The sequence below is a fragment of the Mustela lutreola genome, chromosome 2, assembly GCF_030435805.1.
Source record: "Mustela lutreola isolate mMusLut2 chromosome 2, mMusLut2.pri, whole genome shotgun sequence".
Lineage (NCBI taxonomy): Eukaryota > Metazoa > Chordata > Mammalia > Carnivora > Mustelidae > Mustela > Mustela lutreola.
The window spans coordinates 214,504,827-214,524,543 of NC_081291.1; the positions used below are offsets into that span (position 1 = coordinate 214,504,827).

Below are 19,717 nucleotides of genomic sequence, written 5' to 3' on the forward strand. Positions count from 1 at the left end.
GGTGCTTTAAGATTTTGGTGTCTGTTCCAATCTGAGCCGCCGACCACAGCAAGAAAGAAAGGGCAGTGTCATGGTAGCCAGTTCTTAGTTGCTAGAGAAGTTAGGTCACTTAGTTATGAGGTCAACGCATTTTTGTTCTTAGTTCAAACGATAAGTATTCTCATGACTTTAAGTACTCGATGTGCTAGTTTAGATTGCTCTTTCCTGTGGAACTGAAGTATATTACAATTTTTTTTTTCTTTTTATAAAGAATGTCTTATTGCGCCGTTTTTGCTAGACTGAAAGTTTCCTCATCACTTGGTGAGACCCTCCTCTAATTCAATCTTTGTCTTTTGTCTTTGCTGCCTTGCAGGGTTGGTACAGTAGGCTTCACTAACTTAGCTGCAACTCAGAATTTCTCCTCCAGCACCTGAGTAAATGCTGATGGTCTTGTGGAGAGTGGATTAAGAGTACGAGCTAAGTTCTCAATCCCAATTAAGAAGCGGAGGAAAATTTAAACTGTCTCCTTCAAAGTTTATCACAACCACCACCATCAAGACAGCAAACCAAAGGACAAAGACTTTGACCTGCTGTGTTGCTCTGTGTAGTCCAGTTCACGTATGGTTTACAGACTTGGCTGGGGTTACTAATGAGTAAATAAAAAGCTGGACACTTCTGTTATTGGACACTTTGATTCACAAAGGTACCAAAATGAGGGCTGTACTGGAGACAGCAGACATTGCCATAGTGGCCCTGTATTTTATCCTGGTCATGTGCATTGGTTTTTTTGCCATGTGGAAATCTAATAGAAGCACCGTGAGTGGATACTTCCTGGCGGGGCGCTCTATGACCTGGGTAGCGATTGGTGCCTCTCTGTTTGTGAGCAATATTGGCAGTGAGCACTTCATTGGGCTGGCAGGATCTGGAGCTGCAAGCGGATTTGCAGTGGGCGCATGGGAGTTCAATGCCTTACTGCTTTTGCAACTTCTGGGATGGGTTTTCATCCCGATTTACATCCGGTCAGGGGTATACACCATGCCTGAATACTTGTCCAAGCGATTTGGTGGCCATAGGATTCAGGTCTATTTTGCAGCCTTGTCTCTGATTCTCTATATCTTCACCAAGCTCTCAGTGGATCTGTATTCGGGTGCCCTCTTTATCCAGGAGTCTTTGGGTTGGAACCTCTATGTGTCTGTCATCCTGCTCATTGGCATGACTGCTTTGCTGACTGTCACCGGAGGCCTTGTTGCAGTGATCTACACAGACACGCTACAGGCTCTGCTTATGATCGTTGGGGCGCTCACGCTTATGATTATTAGCATGATGGAGATTGGCGGGTTTGAGGAAGTTAAGAGAAGGTACATGTTGGCCTCACCCAATGTTACTTCCATCTTGTTGACATACAACCTTTCCAACACAAATTCTTGTAATGTCCACCCTAAGAAAGACGCACTGAAAATGTTACGGAATCCGACAGATGAAGACGTTCCCTGGCCTGGATTCGTGCTTGGGCAGACCCCGGCTTCCGTGTGGTACTGGTGCGCTGACCAAGTCATCGTGCAGAGAGTCTTAGCGGCTAAAAACATTGCTCATGCCAAAGGCTCTACGCTTATGGCTGGCTTCCTGAAGCTTCTGCCCATGTTTATCATAGTTGTCCCAGGAATGATATCCAGAATACTGTTTGCCGATGATATAGCTTGTATCAACCCAGAGCACTGCATGCAAGTGTGTGGAAGTAGAGCTGGGTGCTCTAACATTGCTTACCCACGCCTGGTGATGAAGTTGGTTCCCGTGGGACTCCGCGGCTTAATGATGGCGGTGATGATTGCAGCTCTGATGAGCGACTTGGACTCTATCTTTAACAGTGCCAGTACCATATTCACCCTCGATGTGTACAAACTCATCCGCAGGAGTGCGAGCTCCCGGGAACTAATGATTGTGGGGAGGATATTTGTGGCTTTTATGGTGGTGATCAGCATCGCGTGGGTGCCAATCATCGTGGAGATGCAAGGAGGCCAGATGTACCTTTACATTCAGGAGGTGGCAGACTACCTGACACCCCCAGTTGCGGCCCTGTTCCTTCTGGCAATTTTCTGGAAGCGCTGCAATGAGCAAGGGGCTTTCTATGGTGGAATGGCTGGCTTTGTTCTTGGAGCGGTCCGTTTGACACTGGCCTTTGCGTACCGTGCCCCCGAATGTGACCAACCTGATAACAGGCCAGGCTTCATCAAAGACATCCATTACATGTACGTGGCCACCGCCCTGTTCTGGGTCACAGGACTCATTACTGTCATTGTTAGCCTCCTCACACCACCGCCCACAAAGGAACAGATTCGTACCACCACCTTTTGGTCTAAGAAGAGCTTGGTGGTGAAGGAAAGCTGCTCCCCAAAAGATGAGCCGTACAAAATGCAAGAGAAGAGCATTCTGAGGTGCAGGGAGAACAGTGAGGCCGTCAACCACATCATTCCCAATGGGAAATCCGAAGACAGCATCAAGGGCCTTCAGCCGGAAGATGTTAATCTCTTGGTGACCTGCAGAGAAGAGGGCAATCCAGTGGCTTCGTTAGGACATTCAGAGGCAGAAACACCAGTAGATGCTTATTCCAATGGGCAAGCAGCTCTTATGGGTGAGAAAGAGAGAAAGAAGGAGACGGAGGATGCAGGCCGGTACTGGAAGTTCATAGATTGGTTCTGTGGCTTTAAAAGTAAGAGCCTCAGCAAGAGGAGTCTCAGAGACTTGATGGAGGAGGAGGCTGTTTGTTTACAAATGTTGGAAGAGCCTCCACAAGTTAAACTAATACTAAATATCGGACTTTTTGCTGTGTGTTCACTTGGAATTTTCATGTTTGTTTATTTCTCCTTATGAACTTTTTAAGGATATGATGAGACACTAACTTAAGAAAATACTGGTCTTTGGAAAAACAAAAAAACAAAACAAAAACAAAACTTATGTAACTGTTGCATCTCTCAGGCATTGTTTACGCTATAGGTTTTAGCCAAATTTTACTTAGCAGAAAATCATCTATTTGCAAGACTTTATTTTCCCAGAGATGGATGAAAGTAAATTTTCAACCTAAATGAAGTGAAACTTGTTTGACAGACTGAATTGTGCAAATGTGGTTTAAAATTTTCCATACCAAAGTAAGGAGAGACCAATTATTCTCCTAGAACACGTAGAGCAGAATAGATGCTAAGGTTATTATGAATAAGGTATACTTTCTGCACTGCCAAATCTTGGTAGGCCTTCTTATCCTGAAGTAGACTTGCTCATTTCAGAGTTTTTTCTCTGTCTCTGTAATCCCTACTACCATTTAAAACTAATTCGTGGACATTGTGTAATCAGTTGTGTACTGAAAACCTAACTGATGTGCTTGGGGGGGGGGGGTCCTTGTATCAGGACAGGTTAGTTTGTTTGCCAGGTTCATTTTGCTAGCAGGAGCCTGTGGATTTTGATTGCCAGAAGAAAGGAGGAAGAATGTTTGCCTGTAGCTGTTTTTGTACCACCAGCATTTGGAATGTTGGTAAAAAGTTTGTTCTAGTTCCTGTTTTGTTTTTTTTTTTTTTCTTTTTCTACTTCGACCGAAGTTTAAGTGAACCGTACTCAAATGACCACCAACTCTGTCTTGATAAAAAGATATGTCATGATTGTATTGTCCGATGATAAGGGGAGAAAATGAAGTAAACATTGCTGATGATCCCCAAATTTATGGACCAAGTTAAAGATGTTTATATAGTTTGGGAATTAGCAGTCCTCAAGCAGTGTTTGAGCAACTTACGCTCAACAGGCGACTGACTATTCATACTCCCCTACTTCTCCAGCTTTGTTCTTTGTTCTTGTCATTTGGTAACATTTTTTCTTAGCCACACACTTTCCCAAGTGGATTCAGTTGGAAGATATGTCCAGAAATTTGAAGAAAACTGTCACTGTGTTTGTGCTGGGTTGCCCTGCTTGATTGGATCATGATATAGTGAAGCTGAGCTTTTGGAGGGAAAATATAATTCTGAGATCATATTGTATCCTTGATAAGTTTTTTTTTCCCCCTAATTTACTTTTTTTTTTTCTTTGAAAGACTTGCCATCTGTACACAGCCTCAACATTTTTAAAAAGTTACCTTGACTTAGAGCATGAGGAGGTTCCAGTGCAAACTCGGCATCAGTAACAGAAAACTGAGTGCATGCTTTGCCATTGGTAGATTGTCAGTGTAGTCTTTCTGTAGCGTGGATAGCATGTTAAAGAGGTGTCACGAATAAGAACTTCTGGATGTAGTATTATGTCTTGTGGAGGATATGCTATGACCTGTGTACTTATAGGACCCTCTGTCTTCACGTGGCATGGCACTCCCTTGCAGCCTTCATGGATGGGAATCTTTTTCACAGGCTGATTCCCCTTCTTTGAGGACAGGATACAAAAGATGTTAGAGAAAAGCTCTACAGATTACGAAATTCTGTGTCTGTGCTCTCAACATGGTCCTTTTTCCTCCATGACATATGAAGGAAACCAATTGTGTATCTACTTTCTTTGACTTTCCTGTAATCTGATACTTTTTAAATTGCATGATTTTATTAAGCTCGTATTCTTTAGAGAAAAGTATTACTTTTTTAGATACTTTTGTAGATTTTGAATCAAAACTCAGTCCTAATGACTTTAAATTTTTTGTATTCTATAAACGAGTTTCATTATGATGGACTTGTTTAGTCCAAAGTTGATTTTAGAAATTTATCAGGTAGCATAATGTCTTCCCGTCTCCAGGAGGCTTTCTGATGGACTGAGTCTGTAGATGAAAAAATAATTCATGTATGAATAGCATGATTTCTGAGAGCTTAGAGTGCCTTGTAGAGGGTTTTTTTTTTTTTTTTTTTTTTTTTTTTTTTTTTTCTCAATTTCATTCTTACAGTTTATAAGCTGGGGGCCAAATAAATAGGGACCATCCTTTTCTTGTATGGAGGAGGCTGTGGCTCTGACATGTCCAAGATTACAAAAAGTCTATTGGGAAGAACAGAAAAACCATGTAGCCAAAGCTGGACTCCTGGTCTGTCCTCTTCTCAGAGGAACTATTTTTCCCTTTGAGACAACACTTTGGTATTTGGGAAAATAATAAGACCTTAGATTTTTTAAATTGGTATTAAGTCGCAGGAATTAAAATTTTCTTTGACTTTGAACATATTGCTGTGTAACTCAGCAAAGAGGATTGACATACTGGCTGGGCAGCCTTCTTATCCCTTCTTAGAGCATAAATTACTAGGTGGTGTTTATGTGAGTCTCCCCGCCCTCTTTATTTAATGTTAAGCCCTAATAGTTTGAAGTATTAGGATCCCCCCCAACCTTCTCTTTGCTGCTGTCTTAGTACGATACATGAACTACATCATCTTGTGTCTGTTTGTGTATATATAGCAGTAGGTCAAGTTTAGAGTACTAATGTCTGTAAATAAGGAATGACTATTAGCATATCCATTAGGATGTTTATTCTTGGCAGTATAAACATCATTCTGTTGAGACTGAAGTCCCTGAAGCTTGCCCTTATTATTGCTCTCCAGTAGTAGATAATGTGCTTGAATAAGTATGTGAATTGCTGGTTGCAGCTTCATTCAGGGACCATTGTTCAGTTTGTTTCGTTAGAATGATTGTTCATGGAGTGATACCTGGTCTGTGTTAAGCTAGCAAAATGTTCATACTTTACACTAAATGGGTCCTAAATGATGACATTTCATCTGTAGACATTAATATGTATATATTTTTATACTGGCTCAAGCTAAGGTTCAGAATTGAATAAGCATGAAATTGACTAAAATAGTTACCTCAGAGTCAAAATGAAGTGAGGACATTGGTCTTCAAAGGTAGAGAAAAAATACTCTCTGATCTGCTCTTAGTAGTATCCCCATTCCTTAGAGTTTTGTCCTTTCATGCAGTCTCAGTCTTGAGATTTGATGAGCAGAGCTTAGTACTCTGGCATGCAGAAGAATTATTGGGTCCAAAAATATTATGTTCTTTGCCCCAAGGTAGTAAGTGGGTTTGGAAATAGCTGGGTCAGTCTTTTTCCAGGGCCATTCTTTTCCTGGTGAGGTAATCACTCTTCTCTTTAGGTTAGGGAGGCAGCAAGCAGTAGGGCAGTCCTGTGTCCTGTGACCTACATTCCGCAGATCTCCTCTTGCAAGGCTTCCTCTTCACTTGGCTCAGAGCATCCGTTGTCTTTTTGCACAAAGAGCCTGGCCAGGGCCATAGTTCTTAGCATGTCAGGTAATTCGCAGGGACCTACATGGGAAACTTCACATTTTAAGAATTGATTGGGAGGCTGTCATTCAGTTCTTTAACCCGAGGCCGATTGGGAGTGGGGGTACTGAAAAGTCTCGTCTCAGTGTCTCCATTTCTCAGCCCATTGCTTTTTCTTCCCTGTACTTACAAGGTGCGTGGATCTTCCCCTTCCTCTTCAAATATCATTTAGTGCAGCCTATGGGTTATTTTCATTCTTTACCATCTTCCAGACTGGCGATATCATTGGCTGTTAAAAGGTTAGACCCTTCAGTGTTCCCACTGGGCAGTATTTGGCTTACTTACTCTCCTTACGGTTTTTACTCTGCTGTGTCGTTTTCATCTGCGGTGTGATGGTTAGAAGGGACCATATGGGTATGGAGTAGTGACCGCCTCACTGCCATTCCCCTGTATTGGGTTGAGAGATATGTGTAGACCATTCCTGTTACGTTATGTGACCACAGAGACTTTTCAGGACAGAGTTTTCCGAAGAAGTAAAAAACAAAAAACAAAAAACAACCCTATTAAATGAGGTACTGAAAAATACCTGGGTGATACAAACTTAACAAGTTAGGCAAAGGACAAACATGAGCTTAAAATGTGCAGGCCTAGAATTCTATTCAGTGAATTCTAGAACTTGAAGCATCTTGGCTAGTTTAAACCTTTCCCCATGTAGATTAGGATACCAGTAACAAGATCCAGCCTTTAAACCCTGGTTTGATGTTAACTATTGTGATATAGGAGTTTTTAAAACATATTTGAAATTAAAAGGACCGATACTTGATAGTGATACTTTAGTAGAAAAAATGCTTTTAGGCTCGTATTCGTAAGATTTCTCATTAACGAAGTGTTGAGTTGCATTAAGACATCTTGATGTTGACCTTAGCTTGAGCAGACCACAAATAGGGTAGATTCCTCTTCGTGGTGTACCCACCTACCATTTCGAGAGACTGGTCTTTCCCCTGTTTGTCTTCCTCACCTTGCTGTGATTCTTCATCTGTTCTTTCTTTTAACACTACTCAGATTCCTATTTTGATCTTTTCTCAGCTTAATTCACGTTCAGGCTTATTGCGATGATGTGCAAAAGTGCTGCTTTGCCCCAGTTTTGAAGACTTGGATCCAAATAATGATTCATTAACTATAGTTGTGTTTAAATATACTGAATTTCTATTAGCTTAAACTGTTAAATTCTTACGAATGATTTTCTCAGACTCATGTTCACTAGTGTTCACTAATCCTAAAAGCCCTGGTAATGCATCATTATTGTATTCTGAAAATTCCTTTCTTCAAAAATGAGGGAGGCAGCAATAGTTAAAATTCATACCAGTCCCTTTGAAAGGGTGTTATTTCAATACAGAGAGGGGTGGAGTTTGTCTCGATGGCCAGAAAGCCTTGTTCTCGCAGTGCTTAAGGGTAAAAAATTGGAACTACTCAGTTGGCGTATAGAGAAGCCCTTTTGTGCTCGTTAGGTAGGAAGCTGGATTATATAAGAAGCTTTGATTACTACACTTGGTTAGACTTGGTTGGCTTAACTCAGGGCTGCAGACCCCTTTTCCTCCATTAAGTCATTTCTCTTAATTGGAATGCTTTTTATCAAACTTTTACCCTCTGTTGGAAGACTAGGTATTCAACTTCTTTTACTCTTAGAATTGAATTTAGCTAAGATACAAACTACTTACAGGCTTTGGCAGCGCTGAGACCCACACCGTTATTCACGGAGTCCTATAAATGTGTTTATTTAAACTTCTTTCCAGTGCTGGGAATAAGGCTTTAAACTACTGATTCACCTTTAAAGGAATGTTGTGAAAATTGATATAATTTATGTTTCTGTTTTCCATCTCAGATCCTTTATAACAGATTGGATTTAGTTTTTTTGTTTTGAGTTGTTCCAGTAACTAACAGCCTTAACCATGGATATATTGTCTTACTCAGAAATAAAAAAGGTTTGATATGTCCGCATTGTTACTTATTTCATATACTTTACTTTTTAGGGGAGGACCATAATCTGAAGCTTTTGATTTTAAACCAATAACCTTACTTTATGTAATGACTTTCCAGTGTGGTTTGGTTAACTTGGATTCGCACTATGTTTGAAGAGAGGGATGCTAGAATACATAAGCAAATGAAGAGTAAGTCAGGACAAAAGCACAGTGGTCTCAGATTTTTCCTAGTGTAGGAGCAGTGGCTTTGCTCTCAGAAAAGCACTGTATCACAGTTGTTGCCCATGATAATGAAGCCACTCCATCCTCTCCGACCCCTGTCCCAAGTTTAAGATAGTTTACAGTCTGTGAACTCTGTCAATAAGGAAAATCCATTATTTCAGTGATTTCCGCAACAGCACAAATCGACAGTAGATAATCACGACCTTATTGGAGACTTATCTTTATCTTGGTAAATTCACCTTGTACTGCTGGAGGAAGGAACGTTTACTTTTTTTAAAAAATTGCCTTTGGATAAACTAGTCTGGATAATTTTTCAATATATCATTGTAGCTTAGACTTCTGTAAGTGGAATGAATGTTCCTTAATAACTCATTTTTTGGTTATAATAGTTGGAAACTGAAATTAAGCTCATTGCTCTTATTGAAATCCCAAGCTGGCGAAGGCCAATATATAGGGTATTTCGTATAATCAGCTTCTGAAATTTAGTGTTTTGATTAGTGCCTTCTGGTTGCCAATATTGACTCTGCTAGTTTACACATTTCCCTTTCTTGATAGAATATACTTATTTGTTACAATTCCTCTTTTTAAATTTTGTTACAACTAGTTGAGGAAATACAGAAAAATACATTTATATTTACATACTTTATATGCAGCCTTTGTTTAGGTTCAAGGAAACCAGGTAGCTCTAATTCCTGTTACAGTTTAAATGTTATTTATTCATCTATATTTGTTTTATATCCTTAATTGAAACTATAAGGTTACTTATTAATTCTCTGAATATATTTTAACTATTGTTTTTCCAGTGTAGGTTTGATAGGCATATCTGAGAACATACATGTGACAGCAGTTTCACATTCCATGATAGGTGAAAGCTTAAAGTAAAAGTCCATAGAAAGCACAAATCATGTTCATGCAGGTGTGTATCTCCACATGTAGAAAGCACAAGACTAACAGTATTTCTCAGTATCCCGCAAGTGCCAGTTGTACAGCCCACCAGGTGTTTGTCTCGGGAGTTGTGGAGGACCACAGTATTGAAAGCCCTAGACAATGAGGTATCCTGAGTTGTGGTCGTAAATGATAAGTGATTTAAAATATAATAATCTGAGTAAGTTTGTGCTACTTTGGTAGAGGGAGAGAAAACAAATATCAAGAATGTTGCAATTGTATTTCGGGGTTACTAGCAAAGATGGGGTCTGTGGGTTCTTTCTTATAATCTGGAACTAAAACAGGGACAGACTTCTAGGCTTGTGGTGGGTGAAGAGTTTGACCAACTTTTGCTTTAAGCTGTAGAGCCACTGGTGTTATTATTATTTTATCTTAAATCTTTAGATTTTACCTGCTATGAGTAGTTCCCTGAAAACATGGAGAAATTTCACATTTTAACAGGGCAAATACTACTTGTCTTTAATCGTTGTGTAGGTTTGTAAGAGGTGAATGTATCTTTATTTTTTCATGTGCTTTACTGCACTTCATTTCAGTAGAGCAGAATTCGATCCGAGTGTTCCTAGCATCAACCTAAATCTGACACACATCTGCCAAAGGAGCTACTTTGCTTGTCACAGCAGTTATGAGAGTCCAAAGGATTCTTGTACCTGTCCCATTCCCTGCTTCATGGTTAGATTAGGTGAAATCAGAATGTGCGTGCAGAAGAAAATGTGTTTTCTCGCACTCCGTATTGCCCTGGTCTTACCCCTTGCTTTCTTTACCTGAATAGTCCCAGTTTATCAAGAATGAATAAATAGTCTTTGTCTTGGATTTTGCCCATAGGTCAAAAGCTGTGACTCTCTGTGAATGGGAGAGAAGTGACTATATTTGTTCCCACTCTCCTCTATTTTGTGTATTTATCTTCTTAAGGAAAGAGTTAGTCACTTTTGGTAATACATGGCTGAAGATTAAAGCTGGTGTAGACTAATGTCACATGTTTTAGAAGGGTTAACCGGAACACCTTTCGGGAGAGATTGCTCCTCTAGCAAAAGTCAGGTGTGTTCCCTCAGTATTTTAGAATGTAAAACCTCAGGTTTGGGGGGAATGAGGGCAGAGGAGTGCCAGAAATGCAGGAAAAAAGGAGAAAGGTTTGAGGAAGGTCTTTGGCTTAGCAATGTGTGATAAGGCAAAGCAGTTAACAACCTGTTAGTCCTATATAGTATGTGTCTGTACCTTTAAGTATTGTTTTTAAATTTAAAATCCTTTGTAAGAACTTACTGCTTTTGAAGATCCCTTTGGCAGAATATCTTTCATTTATAATTCCATGGAAAGTTGCTTTAATTAGTCTAGGTGAAAGTCGTCCTAGCAGTGTAAATATGTATAATTAGAATTTTCTAATTTCACTTTGAGATCTCTAACTTTTGAGTGGCAAAAACAGATCAACAGGTCTTTTGCTCATGGACTTTTCTGTGGCGTTGTTAAAATGCAAAAGCTTTATTTTTGTTAATAATGACATATTACATTAGTGTCAGATGATGATATGGAATCTGTTCCCTGCTTTTCCCCACCAATACTGCTTTGGTTTATAGATTGCCAACAGAGTTCAGAGATACAGCGGGGATCTACCTATTCTTTGCTTGGACATCCCATTTTCTGTTGCCCAGACCTATGTTGGCAATCACATATGAACTACGTTATGCTTCTCAGTGCTTTTTTTTTTTTTTTTTTTTTTTTGATAAGGTGGATATCAAAAATAGTTGCTGTGCAAAAGTTAGTAGTCTTCTTCAAGAAGAAAACCAATTCCTCTTCTAATATCCTGTGAAATCGCTTCATTCCTTTATTTTTAAGCCAAACGTCAGCAGAGTACTGCTGCTTTTATCTAGTACTTTTGATATGTAAGTATTGCATTTTGAAAAGATGTCTTTGTTGAAAATTGTTTTTCCCAGTGTCCTCCCTATTATGCTTTGTTCATATTTTCTGTTAGAGACCAGTCTGTGCACTGGGGGTGTGTATCGTGTACATGTATCATTTCGTCAATTATGCATTGTAGACCAAATGTGATTATAAATGAAGCTGTTGAGTTATTGGTGAGTTTTTGGAATTGTAAACTGATTTCCAGTGTACCCTTTATTGTCCACAGGTTTTTTTGTTTTGTTTTGTTTTTAAGGTTTTATTGATAGGGTCCATCTTCACATTGTACAATGTTTTAGTTGCAAGCAGAAAGTAGAATTTGGTATTAACCAGGTTATTTCCGTATCGAAAGGAATACAATTGAAATTGTAGATTTAGGATTGTTAACCATACATGACAATTCTAACTTGACTATTATTCTAACCTACTGTATACAACTGATTTTTTAAATTGTAGACATATATGATCTTGGTTTAATGTGTTTTTTTAAAAGTGTTATTGTTGAAAAAAATGGAAAAATAATGAAGCAAATCTGCTAAGGAGCTGTCAGTTTTCATTACTGACTCTGTAAAATACACTGTTCTTTGTGTACTGTGTGTTATTTTGCCAGCTGCTGCATTAGCCTTCAAAAGTATTTGGAAACTTCAGATGAACCTACATTTCTTGCAAAGTATATTCCTTTCTGTGGTATCTTGTCCTGTAACTGAAGTATAGTAATTATTTTATGGAAATGTTATTAGCACTTCTGTACCAACTTTGAATAAAATGAAAAATTTACATTTCTGTGACTTGAGTATTTTCAGTGTGAACACGTCTGCCCTCAAAAATGTACAGGGTTCTGTGCTGGAGTTGAAGAGGTGGTCCTTCACTGCCTTTTCTCTTTTCTCTTACTGCTTCTGTTTGGAAGTAATTTCAGATTACATGAAAACTATGGGGCATAGTATGAAGAATTCCAGAATCATTTTCATCCAGATTCGCCGGTAGTTCACATTTTGCCACATTCGCTTTGTCATTCTCTCTTAATCATACACACTTTTCTGAACCATTTGGGTGTCAAGTTGCAGACACAGTTCCCCTCTACCTCTTAAGTACTTAAAGTATATTTAAGATAGAGACAGACAAGTCACTCATAAAATCACAATATAATTATCAAAATCTGGAAAGTAACAGTGATACAATATTTTAATCGGAAGTCTTGATTCAAGTGTTGCTATTCCAATAATGTCCTTTCATAACATTTTTTTTTTTAAAGTTTAGAAGCTTTTCTGTCTCTCCCCTTCAATTAGCTACAGTTCCTCAGTTTTTTTTTTCTTTCATGGTATTGACATTACTGAAGTTTAGAGCCCATTTTGAGAACGCCCCCACCCGATCTGATGTTTCCTTATGATGAGATTCACTCTGTGCATTTTTGGCAGGTATACGGCATAAGCAGTACTATGCCCTCAGAACTTCACAGCGGGAGGTGTGTGATGTATTGTCCCATTATTATTGACACTAACCCTGACACTTGATTAAGATGGTGTCTGCCAGGTTTCTCTACTGTCAAGTTACTGATTTTCCTTTTGCCAGTAATTAATTTGTGGGGAGATAATTGGAGATTATGTAAATAACTTATTCCTCATCGAGCTTGAACCCCTGATTTCAGCATCCAGATGTAGTTCTTGCCTGAGCGAAGTTATCACTATGATGATGCAAAACAGTTAATTTTTTTTTGTTTTTGTTTGGTTATGCTATACTAAAATGAAGAGTTTCCCTCTTTCCCCATTTATTTATCAGTATGAACCTGTTTACTGGGTTATAATACATTACTGTCATTATTTTGTTCAGATGTCTCCAGATGTAGCCTGTGACTCTCTGCAGGCCAGTTTCTGTGTCCTCATGACACATTTCCATCACACACACTTACTTCTTGCCCCAAACAGGTGTTTTCATGGTTACCTTGTGCTTTCCTTGCCCCCATCAGGATCAGGCATTTAGTAGAGAATGGGATTTAGAAACCAAGGTCTGGGTGTGCTCATTCTTACAAGCGTAAACATGGTCATTCTTCCTGGCTCTTTTCAGTATATCGAGGTGGGAAATTCATACATACCTACTGATACCTCCCAGTTCCAAATGAGCACTAGAGGATTCTTTTTAGCTTACCCCCATTCTATTTATCTCCCTTTTCCAACTGCAAGAAATCAAGTAATATTGACACATTAACTCATTTTTTTTCAATTCTATAAGTCCTTAGAATTAAAGTTTTTGCATGTCAATAAATATCTTTAGAAGTTGTGCTGAATATTTTTCTTTAGAGATTTGTAAGCATAAGACCATTTTTTCCCCCTAGCTTCTAGTCTCAGTGCTCTGAAGTTTCATTATTATATGCCTTGAAAGTTTTCCATTCATTGCCCTGGCCTGCAGTAGGCTCTCCCGGTCCGACAGTCCTGTGTCTCATTTCCAGGATGATGATTCTCCCTGTTCTCTCCTTTCTGGAACCTGTTTTGTTCAACTCTTGGACCACGTGTATGGGTCCACTTAATTTCTTACAGTCTTTTGTTATTGAATTTTCCTAATTGTCTTTGTCTTTTTGCTCTTTCTAAGGGTGTTCCTAAACTTTATCTTCCCACCCTGCTGTCATTTTCTCAGTTGCTTAATTTTTCAGTGCTCCTTTGTTCCCTGAATCTTTCTCTTTTATCGTCTCTTGTTTCGTGGATGCTTGTTTCGTGGACTTCTCTCTGAAGATGCTGTTTTCTCCTCCTCTGCTGTTTGTTTACTCCAGCTTTTCCCGTGCTGAGTTCTCATGGAAAAGGCTTTTCTCAAATGTATGCTCATCTTTGGTCATGGGCTTGTATCAAGCAGGACGGACTACCACTACCCACCATGTGGGCGGAGCTCATCAGCTTTGTTGTTTGGCCTTGTGGCCTGCCATCTGTTGGATGCTCCTGAGGTAGTTTTTGAATGGATTAGATTCCCCCCAAAATATTTGAGGTTTTGCCTGAAGGATAAAAGACCTTGGGCCATTATTCTGGGAGCTAAGTGGGGAAAGAGCACCAGGGTCTCATCTCATTCAGCATGCATTTTTTTTTCTCAATCTCTTCTTGGTGTGGAACCCCCACTTCCATCTGTGCGTGTGTCTTCTGGTCCACAGGTTTCTGTTTTGTCTACTCCAGACAGTAGTAGACTTCCAAACATGCACCCAAGGATCCAATTTTCTTATACTTTTGACAAACCTTATTTTAGTCTCTCTCTTCACCCTCAATTTCAGAGGTGTGTCCATTGTTGCCCGTTCTTGGATCTTTCCAGGAATTCTCCAGTGTAAGTGTGGTTGATTTCGTTTTCCACATTGCTGCTCTCTTCCATCCGCTTGCTTTCTCTTAAAATTGAATTGCTGTTTTCCTCGTTCTTGCAGAACTATACCTTTAAAAAAAAAAAAAACCCTTTACTATAGTTCTAGTAGGTTTTCAGGAGGGAGCATCATTAAATGCTTGTGTTGAATCTTCCAACATCCTGGGAAGTCGTGGTCCTCCTCACTTAGCATTTGAAAGTTGAAATTTCAGAGCCTCATAGCCCATTTCCTCCCTTCCCAAAAAGGACATGTTGACAACCAGATAAGAAGCACAGTTGGAATCTTAAAATTCTGCTTATCTCTGTAAGTGCAAAGCTAATGATTACATTTTGCAGGGGCCTGAGAGATTGCTTATTTGATTCTTGTGTATAATGCATAAACATTTAACATTAACATCTAAACATTTTGTGTGTGTGTGTGTGTGAAATTGAGCATATATGAACAGGTGTAACAGCTTAGTGAACATAGCTAGTTACTGTTACTTGCAGTAGTTACATTTTGTAAAGTTGCCTCTGACACTGAATTAGTCAATACTGAGTCCCTGCCCCTTGAGGAAGTACATGGTTAGGTTCCTGTGAGCCAATGGCTGGTCACCACATTTAATTAACTGATCGATACATAATGTCATTTTAAGTGTTTCTCATAAAGGCCTCATGTTTAATATGTATTTTTGATTTGTAATCGTTGAGCTCAAAGCCTATAATAACATCCTAACTTATGCCCTGAATGAAGCTTATCTAATACATTTTTTCCATAAGGCACAACATATATCCTTCTTGCACTTAGGGACACTAAGTCAGCATTTCACCTCACCCAGGGGCTTTTTTAAAAAATTTTATTTATTTAATTGACAGAGAGCACAAGTAGAGCGCAGTAGGCAGAGACAGAGGGAGAAACAGACTCCTCGCTGATCATGGAGCCCGATGCAGGGCTTGATCTCAGGACCCTGGGATCATGACCTGAGCCGAAGGCAGCCGCCTAACCAACTGAGCCGCAACTCAGGGGCATTTTAAGTAGCACCAATAAAAAGCACAAAATTGTGAAAAACATGGCACTACATAGGCCACAGAAAAGGCACCTGCTTTACCATGGGAGGTCTGAAACAAGGCAAAGCCTCAGTTGTTGGACCTCAGCTGGGAATGTGTGCATTGGGTGGCAGATTTTCCACCAGTCTCCACACACGCATGTCCTCAAATGACTGTGAAAGTGGTGGGAGTGTTGATCTGGGGGTGACAAACAAACTTGAGCTAGTAGGTGAACTGGCATATCTGTGTTCCACAAATGATGGGGATCAGCTGTACGTGTGAAGCAAACACCTGTGTAACCACCACCCACAGACACTAGAACTTGATCTGTCCCCTCTCCCAGAATGTGCATTTTGCTTTCAGAAAGTTCTGAATTTAAAGAGGTTTCCTATCTCCAGTTTGCCTCTTTAATTTGTTAATTCAAGTCCTGCCTCTGAAGTGTTATTTTTTCTTCACTTGGAATACTTGGAAATAAATATTCAAGATACATATACCCTTAAGTCTCAAAATCGGGCTTCATCTTCTCCATTCTCTTGGGTGTACAGCACAGGACCGGGCTTCAGACTCTTTACCTGTCAGTCTTTATTTTTTTCTGGACAACTTCGAGGCCGTTGATATCCCTTTCTATATGTGGCCTCCACGTTTAATCCGGTACTCCAGGGTACACACTGAGGTTATTAGGCTGTAGGGGTGGGAAGCAAACACAACAAAATGAGGCTACCATTTCCTCTACCATTTCCTCGCCTTCAGTCTCCTTCCAGCTGTAATAAGAAATGTCATTGTTACATCCTCTGGCAGACTCTGTATAATCCCTGTTGTGGCTACATAGTGTATAGAGACAGCATGAATTGCTGACTCAGTTTCCAGAAATTTTCAAAGCTTTTCGAAGTCTGAGTTTGGATGTATAATATTCACTGTACACTCTAGCAGTAGAATGTCCACTGATTCTTGATTACATCCAAGAATCTTGAGAAGTTTGGAGGCACCTTTATGAGCCTGGCTGTGTCATTGTTCGTTTCCATCTCTCACCTGGTTATTCCTCGTTCCTTGACTGTGCACCTGTTTTTAACCCTCAGGATGTGCTTTAGCTTTATTAATGCATTTCTGTCTTTTGAAAACAAAATGGTGCTGTTTTCCTCTTTGCAGCTGAAGATCTTACTTCCCCCTGAATTTTACGACTTAAAGGCTTACTTAACCTTTTCTTCCTTTTCAGTGAAATAAGTGCAGTTAGCGACTTTCACCCCTCATCTTTCCATTTATTCTTTGACTTATGTGTTCGTCACACCTTTATTGAACACGTTCTGCGTGCCAGGTTCTTTGCCTCTCCAGCATCTAGTAAAGATGAGTAGGATGCAGCCTTGAAGAAGTTTAGTTAAGGAAGGGGACACCCTCCTACATAATTACACTTGCAAGATGTGTGTGGAGTGAGAGGGATGACACATGGGCTCGCAGAGGAAATGCACACTTCTAGGAGGCGGCTGCATCTTGAAGGATGTTTCTGTTCCTTTGATTCCACTGTGCTTTTATACCCTGCTCCTCCCTGCAGGATCCCTTAAGAGCCTTCCTCTCACCACTTGAATTAGGCATCGCCGCAGAGGCCTGGTTGGTGGACACGCTGTTGGTCTGTTGTTCCGTAGGGTGTGCAAATCTGACTCCTGCCGAGCCCAATTTCTGAGTCGACCCGTACATATTTTAAAAAACGTTTCTTTTAACCCAGTCAACGAACACATTTTTGCTAAAACTGTGCACTGATGTTTAGTAGATTCATGGGATATAAATATGATTTTTTTACAACCCTTTTCTCTCCGCTCACTAAATCTTCTGCCGGTTCTTCCCTCCCCGAGTGCCCAGGCCATTGTGGCGCTGCCCTCCTCCTCCTTTCTCCAGAGGTCGCCGGGAGGCGAAGGCAGGGAACAGGACTGCGCATGAAGGAGCGCAGTCAAGACAGGTAGCTCGATGCCGTATACCTGGTTCCTGCTCTCACTATCAGTTTCAGGAGCTTTGGCATTTCATTTACTGGCTGCCATAGTAACCAGGACTCCTGCCAATCTTCCTGTTTCCCATCTTTTATTCATCTGTAGGTGCATCTGGAGGGGGGATGGGGAAGATAGAAGCGGAAATCTCCCAGTAAAAGGGTGTGGGTTTCGGAAGCTCTGGAGAACTGCGAGTATGGATATCTTCATTTTGGCAGGTGCCAGCTGTTGAAGTAGTATTAACCACAAGTAGTCGCCTGTTGGGCTTGTCATTTCTCCATTTCACGTTCAGGGAGAGCTCCATTATTACTGTGGAAGAAGCGGAGCTTTTATGTTGATTAGAGTAGTAGGAGATCATCGCCGGAAAACTTTTCTACACTAGAGTTCAGCCAAATTACTCATTTTTGAGATAATGAGAAGCCAGCCAGCTTTGTACTAGAATGTGGTTCTTACCTTTGTCTGCGCCTGGAGGGCTAGTGCCCAGGATTCTTAAATTCCCAGGCCACTTGAATCGAAGTGTCTGCGGTGAGACATAGGCCTCTAATTTTTGAAGTTCCTCAGGTGATTTCCAGCATGCGGCAGAGGAATGCCTTGGTGACGCTGCCCTTTTCCTTCGGTTTACCCAAATCGTGAAAGGGGTAGTTGATTGTATGCAGTTAAGCCTCCAAATTTGGCCCGAAATAACATGTGATTGATACTTTTTGACTTCAGACCTAGGAAATAAGTGGATTATATTTAAGGAACAAAACTGCATTGTAGTTGAACTACACAGAATTGTGGTTAACCTAGGCCCATAAGAAACTGACAGCTCGTAAATTCATATGAAATTAGATCTCAGGTAGTCATGACTTTCTTCTTGCCTTGCGAGTTAAATATATTTACATATAATTATAATATATATACTACTTAAATTTATTATATATTTAAATATATTTAAATTTATTCATCTCTAACTTTTTGATACCAAGGCTTATATCAGTGTCTCCCTGTGGGCTCGCTGCAGGTGTCCCGTGGATGCCTGCTGCATTTTGCAGCTGAAGTTACTTCACTTGTCATCCTGGTACCTTCACATTGGCGGATTCAGCAGTGCCATGACGTGTGACTCTCTGTTTTCTTATTTGTGCTTTATTACTGGCACTCATTAATCTGTGCTGAACTCAAGAGTTTTGCTCCTCTGATTTTTTTTTTTCTTCCATTCTTCCCGGGGTTCTTTTTATTTTCATCACATTCCCCAAAGATTAAATTTTTTTTTTTTAAATTTATTTGACAGAGAGAAATCACAACTAGGCAGAGAAGCAGGAGGAAGCAGGCTCCCTGCGGAGCAGAGAGCCCAATGCGGGGCTCGATCCCAGGACCCTGGGATCATGACCTGAGCCGAAGGCACAGGCCCTAACCCACTGAGCCACCCGGGCGCCCCAAAGAATACATTTTTATGCCTGATTTCCCATGTCTCAAGAATCTCAGTCAGAGCTACGTGGCTGTAGAATATGGTCAGGTTCCCCTGATGTTCCTCATCCCCTTCATTTCATTGGCAGCTGTGTTCTCAGGACCAGACTCAGCCTTGTCCTGTCACATCTCCTTGGTTAACTCTGATTCTAGAACCAGTGATGCTGAGGCCCCTGACTTAGAGATTTCTGGTATTTCTTTGATTACCAAGAAATGAAGCAGCCAGTGTAACAGCTCGTGGTGCTGAAAGTATAGCTTGCAAGGCTCTTCCAGTAACCACTGAGCGACCCAATGATAACTCTCTGGTTTAATTACATCATTAAGAATCTGTGGATGTGGAGTCAGCAAATGAGTTCCAGATGAGGCATAGGTTTATTTCTTCAACACAGTATTAGCAAATTTTGGCATCCATAGTAAGATAGCAAACAGTTGGCATAGATTTAGGGGAGGAAATCCATTTGTTTGTTTGTTTTTTAAATTCAATTAATTAGCATATAATGCATTATTAAGTTCACAGGTAGAGGTCAGTGATTCATCATTCTTATATGATACCCAATGTTCATATCCTCGCATGCCCTCCTTAATGTCCAGCACCCAGTTACCCCATCCCCCACCATCTCCCCTCTAGCAACCCTCAGTTTGTATCCTGTCATCAAGAGTCTCTTACGGTTTGTTTCCCCTCTCTATTTTGGTCTTGTTTTATTTTTTCCCTCGGAAGAA

At 40.3% G+C, this 19,717-nt stretch overlaps 2 protein-coding genes across 2 annotated transcripts in view; both read left to right on the forward strand.

Annotated features, from left to right (window-relative positions):
* The window catches only part of SLC5A3 (solute carrier family 5 member 3), a 33,767-nt gene extending 21,763 nt beyond the window's left edge, over nucleotides 1–12,004 (forward strand). The window contains exon 2 of the mRNA XM_059164657.1: nucleotides 353–12,004. Coding sequence (XP_059020640.1) covers nucleotides 691–2,847 — 2,157 coding nt within the window. The 5' untranslated portion in view covers nucleotides 353–690 and the 3' untranslated portion in view covers nucleotides 2,848–12,004. The remainder of the gene's footprint in view (nucleotides 1–352) is intronic.
* MRPS6 (mitochondrial ribosomal protein S6) overlaps nucleotides 1–19,717 on the forward strand; it is a 66,908-nt gene that overhangs the window by 22,626 nt on the left and 24,565 nt on the right.